We start from the raw sequence: 12,343 nt of genomic DNA, 5'->3' as shown, positions 1-12,343 counted from the left end.
TAATTAAAATTAACAAGAAATAGATGATAAAAAGAATATCTCTCTATAGCCGATAATCCCCAATAGTAAGAGTGAAAACTAAAAGTTTAAATATTTTCCTCCTTTTTTTAAGATAAATCTCTAATATCTTATTCTAGAAAGATTATTTAGATATCAATCTATCAAATAGCTCTCTTGCATTTTTGAAAGAATATTAAATAGAACAACCTTTCTAGATAAAAGAAAATCTTATTCATTAGATATAGAATGTTTTTAAAAAGTTTCATAGCTCTATGAGTCTGAGGTGTTGGAAAATAAGTCTAGATTTTTTGTAGATCTGCATTCCTCCAGTTTCTTTTTTTTTTTGACTTTTTAGAAATCTTTCGTAAGACCTGACCATAGGGATTTTGTATGTACAGGGCTTAAGTTACAGATATTCAATAAATGCAAGAATCAAACTAATGAAAGAAGAACATTAATTTGGAAGATGAATAAATTATATAGGTCATGAATAAATATTAGTATTTAATACTGCAGCAGTGTATACAATATTTATTCTTTACGTTCTTTACTCCCGGGGCCTACATTGGATTTAAAAAGATAGATAAAAAAGATTAAACTGGTCAAAACAAAGTTTAAACCTGATAAAGAACATTGTGATTGATCAAAGACCTAGTGAAATAGAAGTATTCTAATTATAAATTCATCAAGTACTGTAACTGAAAAGTATCCTTATATAGCTTGAGTTTTAAGATCTTGATATATTTCATACAGTAATGACTTTTTAAAGTGAAGACTGTCAAAACCATGTAGGGGTATAGCAGATCTCCGAGTAACATGAAGAAAAGCCGAAAACAAATTCAGAACCGGCATCGGACGAATCCTAGGCTTAGACCGGTATTGGTATATAAGTTTATTTCGCTTGTTCAAGGTGAAACAATTGATAAAAAGTGAAACGTTCTCATATCCTGTTGACCTCTCACTGCATGTTTAAAATGGCCTGGACAAAGTCGTCCGCGAAATTCAGCTCCCAGTCTCGCTCCGTTTTGCGCGGCTTCCATCCTAGTGCCTGAGCCAGAGATGCGCGGCCCCGACAACTGTATTGCTTGGGCGTATTGAATTCAGCGGTGGCTCCGTGGCTGGGGACAACAAGGAAAGAAATCATACCTGCCAGCAAATTCTAGCTCCAGCTCCTGTCTGGTAGCGGCCATTCCGAGGGCGAGGGCCTCTTCCACGGCGATGGCCCGTGGCTCCGGTGTCTCTAGCCATCCAAGCAAAACGCCCACGCGCGCCACTCCAGCGGCGAGCTGCGGCCAGCTCGATCTTCCGGCGCTGGCGAACAGGATTCCGCGCGTCTCACGCAGCACTTCTCGATCGCCCGTCAGCGCACGCCGCAGGAGTAACTCATAGAGATCAGCCAGGTCCTGCACATGGACGTAGTCAACGGTACCTGTACCTGCGCTGTGAAGATAGACGGCCTGTCGAGCCCGGATAGCAGCTACTGATAAGGTCCGAATGTGCACCGCACCCCTTTTGTCGAACGGTCCGGTCCCCAATCCGTAAATTAGCGGCGCCATGATGGTGTACGTCCGGATCCCGGCCTCTTGGGAGCGTTGCGCGAGCAGTAAATCTGTGGTGCGCGGCCTATAAATCTCGCAGTTCTGGCGACGCCACATGTGTTCCAGTAGGTTGTCCAATTTGTCGTCGAACCAACGGGGCTCACTGTCAAGCTGGGCCGAGGTCGCATCATGGAGATTCGCAATGGTCGATGTCTATGGAATATCACGTGGACGGTGAGCGCGCAAATGGGGGATATTAAGACTGTGTACTGCAACATACGTGGATCATATAAACCGGGCTCCCGGTCAGCGTGCGCCGGATCCCAAGGCCCAAAACCAGGGCTTCCACGGCGTCGGGATCCCATGCACCTGCGCAGTGAATCACGACTGCATAGGAAGTGAGTCCATCGTTGAAGAGAGGCTTTGTGCGTGGCGGACGTCGGCATACCGTCATGCTGGCTGGCGGTATACGCCAGCAGCTCAACATCCTCAGGTCCAGCAAAGGGGATGGGCTTTACTCCGTGCTTTGTCCAATGCTCCAAGCACCAGGAGCTCTCAATTAGGGCGGAGATCTCCAACCGTTGGACGCTGGTGTCGTTCGATCGAAGGAGTGCGGTGAGTACGGAGCCACCGAGGTAGCCTGCGGACCCAGTGAGCAGCAGCCTCGTCTTCGTCTGTGTCATGCCGAGAAAGCCGCCAGGAAGACAGTGCCAGCTCAGATGCGAGACCTGGTCCACAGGATCAAGCCGTCATCATTTAAGGATATGTGGCTATGGGAAAGAGCGAGATCGGTTGCCCTCCGCTGCTGACGGACCTCCGTCGTGGCTTCGGTGCCGAGCGGGCGTCCATTCGGCCCCTATCGCAGACTGGTGGGAGCTAATTGGGATCGGAAGTTCCCATCTCCCCGCACGACCTGGCTTGCCAACATCTGCAGCATGAATTAGCTACGGACCTATGGGGACGTAGTACTCACTCGGGCGACGACAACTCCCCGCGAGATGCCCTACAAGTGGAAGATGGTTGGATTATCAACATGTGAGTTTATTTCCGGAACCACTAGTTACTAGGTAGCTAAGAATCACCAAGACATGAACCCTACCAGAATCCCACACTATCGGAAGGCCTACACCCCCAGATGATTCAGATACTTGCATTGGCCCGCCGGAAGATTTCCCGTCGAAAATCAATGGCCAGATCCATTGATGGGCCATCCCCGGCGGGCATGAGTTGTGACATATATAATCCACACGTCGCCGACGCACGATCAATCCACTGCGGGGAAGAATTGCGTAAGTAAACCGCGATGGTCGCACGGTGTATTTCCTCGCCGGGATCGTGGGAAACTTACCCAGTAGCAATTGGGCATACCCTGCCAGGAGAGAGTTCCCCGGCGGCAAACTCCCGGCACATCGGCGGTGTGGAGAGTGCCTCCATATCCATACTGCCAATCCTCACTCGCCACCCCAGCACGAACCATAGGTCCCAGCTCGGGGTCCCGTGTTACTGCTAGAAGGGCGCGTGGATCCTTCAGCTGCGGGGTAAACATCTTTTTCACTGTTGTAGAACGTAGCAGCTTTTCATCGTCAGCCAGCAGCGAGACGAGCACCTTCAAAAACTCCGCCGGGGTGCAGTAGAGTCCGCCGCCACCGAGATCATCGCCGGGGTCCTGGTTCGGCCCCCGGAAGTAGGGCTGAGTAGGAACCAGTTTCCCCGTGGACGAGCGCTCCGTTGCATCTGGCAACTGTGCGCGCAATTGATCGTGCTCTAGGGGGCGGAAGGTGACCATTGTCATGCCCAGGGGTTCGAAGATGTGCTTCCGCATATAGTCCCCTAGGCGACAGTTCCCATTCAGTCTTTCCACCAGCTTGCCCGCCCAATCGATCGAGACGCTGTAAGCCCATCCTTGGCCCGGCTCGTAAACTAAGGGAGTCGTGCATCGTTCATGCTACCGATGCGGGCTCGTCAGTTCTCGTCGTGAGACCAAGGGCCGAGGAGGAGCAGGCGGCTTACCACGGGCCATTCCCAGTCCAACATCTCCTCGCCGCGGAGCTCCCTCCATTTCCGGAGTCTAGCATCCAAAAAGTCATAGGTCATGCCGCTCTGTTGGGTGAGCAGGTGATGGACGGTGATTGGAGCGGCTGGTTTGCGCAGCTGGGGCTGCTTATTGGGGCCAAAGCCCGTCAATATTTGCAGGGCGCCGACCTCCGGGAGAAGGTCGTTGACCTCCATATCCAGCCGGAGCTTCCCTTGCTCCACCATCTGTAAGGTGGCGATGGTGGTCAACAGCTTGGTGCAGGAGGCGACCCACAGTGGAGTGTCGACGGTCATCGGTCGGGCGCGGTCAGGCTCCACGGAGGTTACGCCCCGCGCCTCTGAATGAATGATGTTGCCTGCGTAGACCGAGTAATCAGACAGAGCTCTGGTGGTGATGGAAGGCATCAATGCATGCGCAATGGGGGTGAAAACGGGGAGGCGACTGTACCGGCGCCATCTGCGGCCATAACGACTGCGCCAGGGGTGATCTGGTTGGGTCCGGGCGCGGTGGCCGTTTGGAATCGCTCACCCCAAGTCATTTTTGTACAAGCGCTTGATTGAGCATTGCGTATTCTTCGTTCACTGTGGAGAATTTATGATTGCCGAGCAGTCAGGAGCCCAGGGAGCCCAGTGAGGGGCAACGTTTTCTTTCCGGCACCGAACGGACATTGCCGAGATCGGGACCCGCCCGCTTATCAGCCACTGGCAGGATTTGGATTTCTTTCTTATTCCCCAAAAGGCAGGAGCGGACGAGCACACTTATCTGTTGGCTTGTTCTCACAGCTTTGTCTCTTCACTGACCGCTGCCTTTATCTTTGCTCCTAAAGATCCGTAAGATAAGGTCATACAATACGTTTCTTTTTGGCCGGTGTCTTAGGGACTAAATAGAGGGGTTGCAAGCCGAACGAGGAATAGCCCTTGCAGAAAGCTGCCTCGAATCGCCGGCAACTCCCTTCTTTGTGCTCTGGAACAATCAGATCCAACACAGGTGCAGCACTACTACAACCAGAATGCGTTTGACATATCTCTCTGAAGACCTCACAACCCTCTCCCCCGAGGATGAGGCAATTTGCGAGCGTATTCGTGCCCGACGAGGCCCCATTGGCCTGCTCGGAATCGACCGTACGCTTCTGCATGCCCCGAAGATTGCGGATGGTAGGTGACTCCACGATTCAGCCTCGAACTTTACATGCACTGTCAATTGACCCCAACTCCGCGAGAGTATAGGATGGAGTACCCTGCTCGGGGCGGTCCGCACACAGACCTCGTTGGAAGAGGATATTAGGGAGATCGCCATCTGTCGCCCGTGTCGATTGAACACCACCTGGACTGAGTGGCAGCCCCACGAAGCCCTCTTGCGGAAGGCATCGGGGATGACGGAGGAAGGAATCGAGGTGGTCAAACAGCGGCATCCCCCCCAGCAAGGCAGTCTCAACGATCGCCAGTGGGCCGTCCTGCAGTATGCCGATGCAATGACCATCGCGGTGGACGTGCCCCCCGCTTTGGTCCATCGCCTCCAGGAGGTCGGCTTCAGTCCGCAGGAAATCGTCGAAATCACTGCCACGGTGGCAGCGTACAATTTCACCTGTCGATTCGTGCTGGCGCTCGACGTCAGCGAAGGCATTGCCGCTGCCCCAGCCTGGTTCAGGGAGTGACGCGAGGTCGGGCAGGCAAAATTGACATATGTGTTGCCTTATCTCGAACAATTCCACTGTCTCTGGTTGCGTCGTACCACCTCCATTCATGACCCCCGCCGGCTGAGCGGTTACGTACACCCGGGTAGATCAATAGTACAAGCCTTTGGAGCGGGGATCGTTCCTCTCAATGCATACGGCCATCACAAAATCGGGCTGTGTGGCACATACACTGGCCCCAACAAAATACAAGTTCAGGAAGCTGGGCAATCGCCGCAGGAAATGTAAGAAGAAAGAATTAAATTCAACCATATTAGTAACGAAACTTTCAGCATTTCGTATCTAGCCAATGAAGCCTCCGCTTCTAATAGTCGGTCTTGCTATCCTCGTCTCTCTCCAAGCCGATCACCTCGGCAATCTCCCTCATGTCACTCATCCAGATGCCCGGCGTGTCCTTGGGGAATTGGGAGCGGAAGCCCAGCATTCTCTGCGCCCGGGGTGTCATCTCGCGGACCTTGTCCAATGGCACCAGCAAGGTGTGCGCTTCCTCGGGCGTGAGGTAGGAAGCTTGGATACTCATGGCCACTCCGCGTCGGCGTTCGTCCTTGGTGCGGTTGGCGCCTCCTCCGTGAATGTTCCGTCCGCTGAACAACGCGACGTCGCCAGCATTCATCTCCACGGGGAGAGTCCCGTGGGGAGCTTCAATTTCCAGGCCGTCGGTGCGGGTCGCATCCTTGGGCCACTGGTGACTCCCCGGGATCATTCGCGTGGCGCCGTTCTCGTCAGTGAACCGAGTGAGTGCGATGAAAAAGTTGATGCTGGCTTCTATGCCCCCAGGGCCGACGCTTCGGAAGACGGGGTGCTGCTCTTCGTCACGGTGCAGGGGCTGCGCCTCATTACCCGGGCCAATATCGATCACCAGGGCAGTGTTCAACCAGTAATCCCCGGAGTCCTTGGCGAAGACGGCCTTGCAGATATCATGCAGCAGGTCGTTGTCCAGCGTCTGCGTGCGGAAGATCTTACTGTGGGTGGACATGTTGGACATCCGCTTGGTGTTGGAGCCGTGGTAGCGAGCAATCTCAGGGTCCTTTAGGGAGGGTCCGTTCTTGACCTTCTCGAGCGCCGGGGTCAGGTCGTCATTGAGCTCCTCTACCTGCTCCAGAGAGAAGAAGCCCTCGATGACCACGACGCCGTCTTCTTTAAATGCCTTAAGAATATGCTCTGGGCCCCTAGAGGCGGGCACTCGTTTGACAGGTGTGAGCGGAGGAAAAACGAACGGCATCGCGGTGATGGTAAAATACGACGGTATGAATCACAAGGTTCCTGGCTCCGACTTTTTTTCGTTATTGTTTCGCGAAAAGAAGATATCTTGGCTGAGTGATTTATGCTGGCGGTCTAGGGAGTATTTATGTTTAGGGTGGAAGGTATCGGGGGTTGAGGGACGTCAAAAACGTAGTGTTTCCCCGAGACCTCGTCTTTCTAAGCTGGGAAGGAGCAGACGAGCTGTAGAGAGACGAGAATGATCAGAGTCGATAGGAGTGAGCGGACGACCACTCACTCGTCTCCACCGGGTTCGATATCCCCCTGGCCACTCCGGCCGCAGTGGGCATCTGATCTTTACGGCAGTTATGGACGAGCTGCTGCTCGAATTGGCCACTACGGTCCGTGCTGAAACTGGCTGAGTCTAGTCAAATCAAATCCCTTATCTGTCGCCTCCTCGCCGCAACGTCAGTGGTTCTTATCGCCGTGAGACTCCGCCCTCACGAACTTTACTCTGGCTTGCTTTCCCTTCGCTATATCTATTCAATGGCCTCGTCCCGGTCTTACCATATTTCCATCGGACCAATCCATTCCGCAGCACAATGCAGTCCATCCAACTGATTCCAGCCCCCCCGGATACGCCCGGCAAGCAGAAGGTGTCCGCAGTGGCAAGAGATTCGCCTGAGCCGGCAGTGCACCAAGGCCAGGTCGTCACCTTTGGTGACTCGGGTCTCAAACGCGGACTCTCGGAGCGGCAAATCTCCATGCTCGCGTTAGCCAGCATTATTGGCGGGCCGGCTTTCTACTTGATCGGATATGTAATCCATCTCTCTGGGCCCATTGGCACCTTGCTTGCCTTTTGCCTCGTTGGTATGTGGTGGATATCAGCTCGTTGAAGGAAATCCCTTGCCACGACCAGCTCCTGACCTCCAGTTCAGGGTTCATTGTTTGGGCCCTGATGCAAAGCATCGGAGAAGTGACAACCATGTTCCCGATCGCAGGAGGCTTCATCGAGGTACGTACGACTATCCGGCGCGGCGCTGCGGCACACATCGCTGATCGCTGAGACGGGTTCCCTCACTCAGCATGCGACGCGGTTTGTGGACCCGTCATTCGGCTTCGCCCTGGCTTGGATCTATTATCTGATGTGGTGTGTCCTGCTGGCGACGGGTAAGAGCCCTGCTTCGCCCCCTCACGCGCGGCATCGTGCAGCAACCAAACACGCGCTGATCGTTGGATGGATGATCCAGAATGGAGCGGCGCGATCTTGGTTCTTGACTACTGGGTCTCGCCGGAGCAGATGCCTATCTGGGGCTGGTGCCTGATCTTCTTCGGCTTTTTCACAGTGGTCACAAACTGTGGGGTCGTGGTCTACGGCGAAGTCGAGTACTGGCTCGGATGGGCCAAGCTGCTGGCCATCTTCGCTTGCTTTTTCATCTCCTTCCTCGTCAACGTGGGCGCCTTTGGGAACGGGTATGTGGGGCTGCGATACTGGACTCCGCCAAACGGTTCGTTTCAGGATGGTCACGGGAGCGACAGCAACTCGATCGTTAACCAGCGCCTGTAGGACCTTTTCAGGGCGGGCTCGGTGATTTCGCACAGAGTTTGGTGACTGCAGCCGCCTTCTATGTGGGCACGGAGATCCTATCCTTAGCCGCTGCGGAAACGCACCAGCCCCAGCGGGCGATCCCCCGGGTACGGGCCCTTTCCCCTGCACCTCTAGCGTCGCGATGCCTACCTCAGTGACTGACGGATGCCACGGAGTAAGTAGGGCACCCGAAGTGTGGTGATCCGGATCTGTGTTGTCTTCATTGGCCTTGCCTTTTGGCAGTCTATCATCTGCCCCGCCACTTCTTCCCAGCTCTTGCAGGCAGACAGCACGGTGGGAATCTCCCCGTTCACCATCGCCTTCACGCAGGTCGGCTGGGTGTCGTCAGGAGACTTCATCAACGCCATGTGTACCATGGCCTTCATTTCGGGGGTCAACGGCGCCGTGTATGTGCAGTCGCGCGTGCTCTATTCCATGGCCTTGACTGGACGTGCGCCAAGGGTCTTTGCGCGGCTCTCGAAAGCGAAAGGTGAGTAAGGTAGCCCGTTTGCCTGCTGGATTGGACCCAGTCCCGGGCTGCTAATCACGATCGGCAGTCCCGTATGTGGCGATTGTGACCGCCAATATGTGGGGATTCCTGACTCTCTTAAACCTCGGAGGCTCGGCCGGCGCCATCTACTCCTACATCGTGACGGTCGCCGGGTCCTGTGCGTATATCACCTGGGCTTGCATCGTGTTCACCCACCTGCGCGTTCGCGGCGGCCTGGTTCGGCAAGGTATCAGCCTCGACAGCATCCCATTCCGGGCTGCTGGCAGCATCTGGATCTATCGCGGCAACTTCGTTCTGGTGATCCTTCTCCTCTTAATATCCGGCTACACCAAGCTGACACCCTTTGACCGGGCGGGCTTTGTCTCGTCCTACATCGCCATCCCGACCTTTTTCGTTTGTTACCTGGGTCACAGGCTTTATCACGGATCTCAGTGGTAAGTCGGCCGTCGCCTGGCTCCCCTTGCTTCCCTTGCTCGCCTCGCTCACAACTGGGTAGGATTTCACGGAAGGATATGGACCTGTCTATGCGAATGCCTCGTCTAGAAGAGGAAGAGGGAGGGGCTCAGTCGTGGAGGGGCAGATTACACCGATGGCTTCCGTGGTGATGGATGGGTTTCCATTCTTGGGCCATAATGATTTTCATCAAAATCTTCAGAGGCCAAGATGCGACGCGGGAGAGAGGGGAGCTGGAGGGGGAATGAGGGAATTAGTGAGATTGATTATGGTTTGCAGTTCCAGTGCAGTGCCAGCCACTAGTTAGCCAGGGTACTAGGAGGATGCGGTATCGGACATGTCTTCAGTTACCTACTAATACAGTATTGACCCGTCACTCGTAACTCGGGTAACTATACCGTATCCCTGCAGCAGTCCGGGGGAATCTTGAACCCCGCTTGCCCTCCCGTCCTCCTCCTCCTCCTCTTCTCTCAGATTTACGCACTACCCACCTGGCATCTCAGCCGCAGCGCTTGAATAGACAGATATCCGTTGATACAGGGACCGAAGTCAGTACTCGATACCAAACCGGAGGCAATGCCCTGGACCCGTCATCCCACGACCCAAAGGTCGTACTCCGGGTGTTGGACTTGTCGTAAACGCCATGTTCGATGCGATGAGCGCCAGCCAGACTGTGCCCGCTGCGAGCGAGCGGGGTTTTCATGCGAAGGATATGCGACGGCGCTGAACTGGGTCGGCCAGGGGGATGGTTCGGGCCCTAACAGAGTCGGGGCGCCATCTGGACGGCGCATGCGCCGACGGTGCGCGCCCGCGTCCGGCCACCGCAGCTGGCCCACCCTGAACTCGAGTCAGACTCAGGAGGAGCTGGAAGATCGCGTTACTCGGCACGGAGAAGCCCAACAGGGTCCGTTCTCAGTCTTTGCAGTAGTTAGGGTAGCGGAGGGGGGGCGCAGATCTAGCTGGGGGGCGGTGGGACACTTCCTGGACTGCAATGAACCCCCCCCTCAGAGACGACTCCTCGATCACTGGCGCCTTCGACTTAGTGCAGCTCTCATGCCCATCCCGGCGGGCAACAATATATTAGTCTCTGTCTTCCTGCCGTTGGCCCTCCAGGGATCCGTACAGCCCCATGTCGTGGCCACGGGCCGAAGGGCCCTCTTCCACGCTATCTGTGGCCTCTCGGCCTCAAATCTCGCCTCCCTCCACAGCAATGACCCGGAGCTGCTGGAACTGGCGGTTGCGCATCGTCGGCAGAGCTTCAATCAGCTCCGTCTCCAACTTTCGGCCCTGGAGGCGGGTGGGGGCGAGGACAGCGAGGTGGTTGCCCTCCTGGCCACGATCATCCTTCATCTGACCGAAAGCGCCACCGAGGGCATCGCTCACGTCTGGCGACAGCACATCCGCGGGGGCCTCGGCCTGCTTCAGGCAGTGCGGTCAGATTTATGGTCCGTCTCGACCTCCGCGGCCATGGTGCGAGAAATGTTCCAGTTTCTTCACACGGTGGCTACATATCAGCAATGTCATTGTCACCCCCCGATCGGCAGTCCCACTTCTGGGTGGTACTCCTCTGGTAGCGCCGACAATCCCCGGGACCTTGCCTACATCCAGCCCGCCCTGGGGGGATTCCCGTATACCCTGCTGACGGCGTTGCATCGCATTCAGGCACTCCCCCCTGCGGCCGACTTGTCGCCCACCCACTTGGATTGCATGGAGCGCGAGCTTTGTCACCTGGCCCCGCCTGCTGGCTCCCGCACGCATCAGCCGGAAATAATCCACTGCCACATTCTCCATTGTTCCCTCCTAATCTTCTTCCAGCGACGAACCGGCCGTGGCGCCCTGGGTGGGTTGGAGAAGCTGGCTCATGCGGGCTGGGAGCATGTTCGGCGGCTTGATGCGTTCGAAACCCGGGGTAGCCCCGTGACCTGGCCCATCATCGTGATCGCCTGCGAGATACAACTCCAAGAGCTTCGAGATCAGGTTCTTCGCTGGCTGGCCCTCCGAGCTCGCTCTGGATTTGCGGTTTATCGTCGTGCCCGGGATCTGTTACTCCGGATCTGGAGTGGCGCTAACCCCACCTTCGCGGACCACCGTTGGGCGACCCTGCTGCACACGGTTCCAGAGTTTGACATCTACTGGGGCTGAGCGACAAGGCATTTCTGTACTAACGGACATCTCTGACTCATACATATAGGGTTTGAATGCTGAACGATGGTAATGTAGCAATACGTCGGGAATGGATGGAAACTTGCCGAGGGTCGATGCTGTGCCGCTCCTACTGCAAGCCCTGTCTGGACCACCTACGGCGGGGAACCATTCAAAATACGGGGAAAAGACTTAACTACGTACCTGCCAGGTAGTCAATGTCATGAAGTGCCCGGCCGACCTCCTTGGCTGGGCACCTTACCGCCTCCAGCCACGAAGTATAATTACTCTTGTCAGATAGTCTTGAAGTTTAGAATGTGAAAACCCACCTTTCAGCAGACAAGATTCAACAAGCTTAAATATCGGGAATACTAAATAAGAGATAATGACAAAATAGAATATCATATTCTAAGAGTTTTACTTATTTTAAAGTCTATAAAACTCTAGAGACCAAGAAGAAAATGAGTACAGAATGTGTATTTCAGAAGAATAAAACAACATCTTTAATGTCGTTTTATGTAGTATCAGGATGAACATTCAGTCAAAGATAATTAAGAATATATTTTATTATTTTTATAAGAATAACAACTATAATATAGTTTACAATAGAATCTCTTAACCTGACTATTATACAACAATCATAATCTAACCATAACTGTATAGTAGGCCTCAGAAAGAACTGCAAAGACTAAGAACCAGACTGTACTAGACCGGACTATATTAGTTTTTAATTCTAAGTTTTAAAACTGCCGGGCGGTTTTAGATTAATAAAAAGTATACTATTATAGTTTCATATAACTTTATAATATTATAAATAAAACAAATAGTTTTATATTTTTAATATATATAAATTATATATAACCATTTTACATTCTTAAGGTTCTAGTCTTCTTAGTTTATTCTTTTATATTATATAACATTATTTTTTAATACTTGGTTTTCTTTTTATTTGAAAATTTAAACTATTTTTCTATTTTCTAAAATCTGTTTTACTTTTTATATAATTGTTCCATAATACCTTCTGCTACAGCAGCCTAAATCTAATACTAAGACAGTCTGCTTCTGGGTTGATACTGATTTGCCGGGCTTTTAGTCCTGATGTTTATATTATATTATTATATTATTTATATTTTTCTTCTTGTATGATATATTGTCCTAAAATTCTTTAGAAAAAAAGATTTCT

The 12,343-nt window shown here is 53.0% G+C and overlaps 6 protein-coding genes across 6 annotated transcripts; 3 read left to right on the top strand and 3 right to left on the bottom strand.

The window, feature by feature from the left end:
* Positions 1 to 958: 958 nt before the first annotated feature.
* On the bottom strand, positions 959 to 2,221 carry BO86DRAFT_426860 (uncharacterized protein; the record flags this gene model as incomplete). The annotated part of the gene is made up of 4 exons (XM_025675527.1): positions 959 to 1,076; positions 1,147 to 1,751; positions 1,819 to 1,925; positions 1,987 to 2,221. The coding sequence occupies 4 exons, from the start codon at positions 2,219 to 2,221 to the stop codon at positions 959 to 961; spliced, it is 1,065 nt and encodes a 354-aa protein (XP_025521678.1).
* A 415-nt stretch (positions 2,222 to 2,636) lies between these two features.
* BO86DRAFT_350785 (serine hydrolase domain-containing protein) lies at positions 2,637 to 4,163 on the bottom strand. The gene is made up of 4 exons (XM_025669394.1): positions 4,021 to 4,163; positions 3,549 to 3,928; positions 2,887 to 3,483; positions 2,637 to 2,810 (listed from the first exon to the last, which is right to left on the bottom strand). Exons 1-4 carry the CDS (start codon positions 4,109 to 4,111, stop codon positions 2,679 to 2,681), a joined length of 1,200 nt encoding a protein of 399 aa, XP_025521677.1. The 5' UTR covers positions 4,112 to 4,163; the 3' UTR covers positions 2,637 to 2,678.
* Positions 4,164 to 4,374: 211 nt separating this feature from the next.
* BO86DRAFT_460332 (carboxymuconolactone decarboxylase family protein) lies at positions 4,375 to 5,386 on the top strand. Its single transcript, XM_025677400.1, has 2 exons — positions 4,375 to 4,727; positions 4,800 to 5,386. Exons 1-2 carry the CDS (start codon positions 4,583 to 4,585, stop codon positions 5,225 to 5,227), a joined length of 573 nt encoding a protein of 190 aa, XP_025521676.1. The 5' UTR covers positions 4,375 to 4,582; the 3' UTR covers positions 5,228 to 5,386.
* Positions 5,387 to 5,545: 159 nt separating this feature from the next.
* BO86DRAFT_393981 (monooxygenase sphC) lies at positions 5,546 to 6,783 on the bottom strand. Its single transcript, XM_025673140.1, has one exon. It carries the CDS (start codon positions 6,486 to 6,488, stop codon positions 5,571 to 5,573), a length of 918 nt encoding a protein of 305 aa, XP_025521675.1. The 5' UTR covers positions 6,489 to 6,783; the 3' UTR covers positions 5,546 to 5,570.
* A 285-nt stretch (positions 6,784 to 7,068) lies between these two features.
* On the top strand, positions 7,069 to 9,370 carry BO86DRAFT_414372 (AAT family amino acid transporter, variant; the record flags this gene model as incomplete). The annotated part of the gene is made up of 8 exons (XM_025674837.1): positions 7,069 to 7,336; positions 7,405 to 7,481; positions 7,552 to 7,636; positions 7,717 to 7,974; positions 8,034 to 8,161; positions 8,238 to 8,544; positions 8,612 to 8,999; positions 9,062 to 9,370. The coding sequence occupies 8 exons, from the start codon at positions 7,069 to 7,071 to the stop codon at positions 9,168 to 9,170; spliced, it is 1,620 nt and encodes a 539-aa protein (XP_025521674.1). The 3' UTR covers positions 9,171 to 9,370.
* A 136-nt stretch (positions 9,371 to 9,506) lies between these two features.
* On the top strand, positions 9,507 to 11,485 carry BO86DRAFT_393978 (Zn(II)2Cys6 transcription factor). The gene has a single exon (XM_025673139.1). The coding sequence runs from the start codon at positions 9,595 to 9,597 to the stop codon at positions 11,158 to 11,160; it is 1,566 nt and encodes a 521-aa protein (XP_025521673.1). The 5' UTR covers positions 9,507 to 9,594; the 3' UTR covers positions 11,161 to 11,485.
* The last annotated feature ends 858 nt before the right edge of the window (positions 11,486 to 12,343 follow it).

This window comes from Aspergillus japonicus, assembly GCF_003184785.1.
Source record: "Aspergillus japonicus CBS 114.51 unplaced genomic scaffold BO86scaffold_142, whole genome shotgun sequence".
NCBI classification, from domain to species: domain Eukaryota; kingdom Fungi; phylum Ascomycota; class Eurotiomycetes; order Eurotiales; family Aspergillaceae; genus Aspergillus; species Aspergillus japonicus.
The sequence above is the reverse complement of the archived record's forward strand: the minus strand, read 5'-3'. Positions and strand labels throughout refer to the sequence as shown.

Coding starts and splice junctions, on each gene's coding strand:
- BO86DRAFT_350785 (XM_025669394.1), bottom strand. CDS start 4,111: ATGACTTGGGGTGAGCGATTCCAAACGGCCACCGCGCCCGGACCCAAC. Junction 3,929..4,020: donor TATGGCCGCAGATGGCGCCG/GTACAGTCGCCT, acceptor CGGTCTACGCAG/GCAACATCATTCATTCAGAG. Junction 2,811..2,886: donor GTATGCCCAATTGCTACTGG/GTAAGTTTCCCA, acceptor TCTTCCCCGCAG/TGGATTGATCGTGCGTCGGC.
- BO86DRAFT_393981 (XM_025673140.1), bottom strand. CDS start 6,488: ATGCCGTTCGTTTTTCCTCCGCTCACACCTGTCAAACGAGTGCCCGCC.
- BO86DRAFT_460332 (XM_025677400.1), top strand. CDS start 4,583: ATGCGTTTGACATATCTCTCTGAAGACCTCACAACCCTCTCCCCCGAG. Junction 4,728..4,799: donor TGCCCCGAAGATTGCGGATG/GTAGGTGACTCC, acceptor GCGAGAGTATAG/GATGGAGTACCCTGCTCGGG.
- BO86DRAFT_393978 (XM_025673139.1), top strand. CDS start 9,595: ATGCCCTGGACCCGTCATCCCACGACCCAAAGGTCGTACTCCGGGTGT.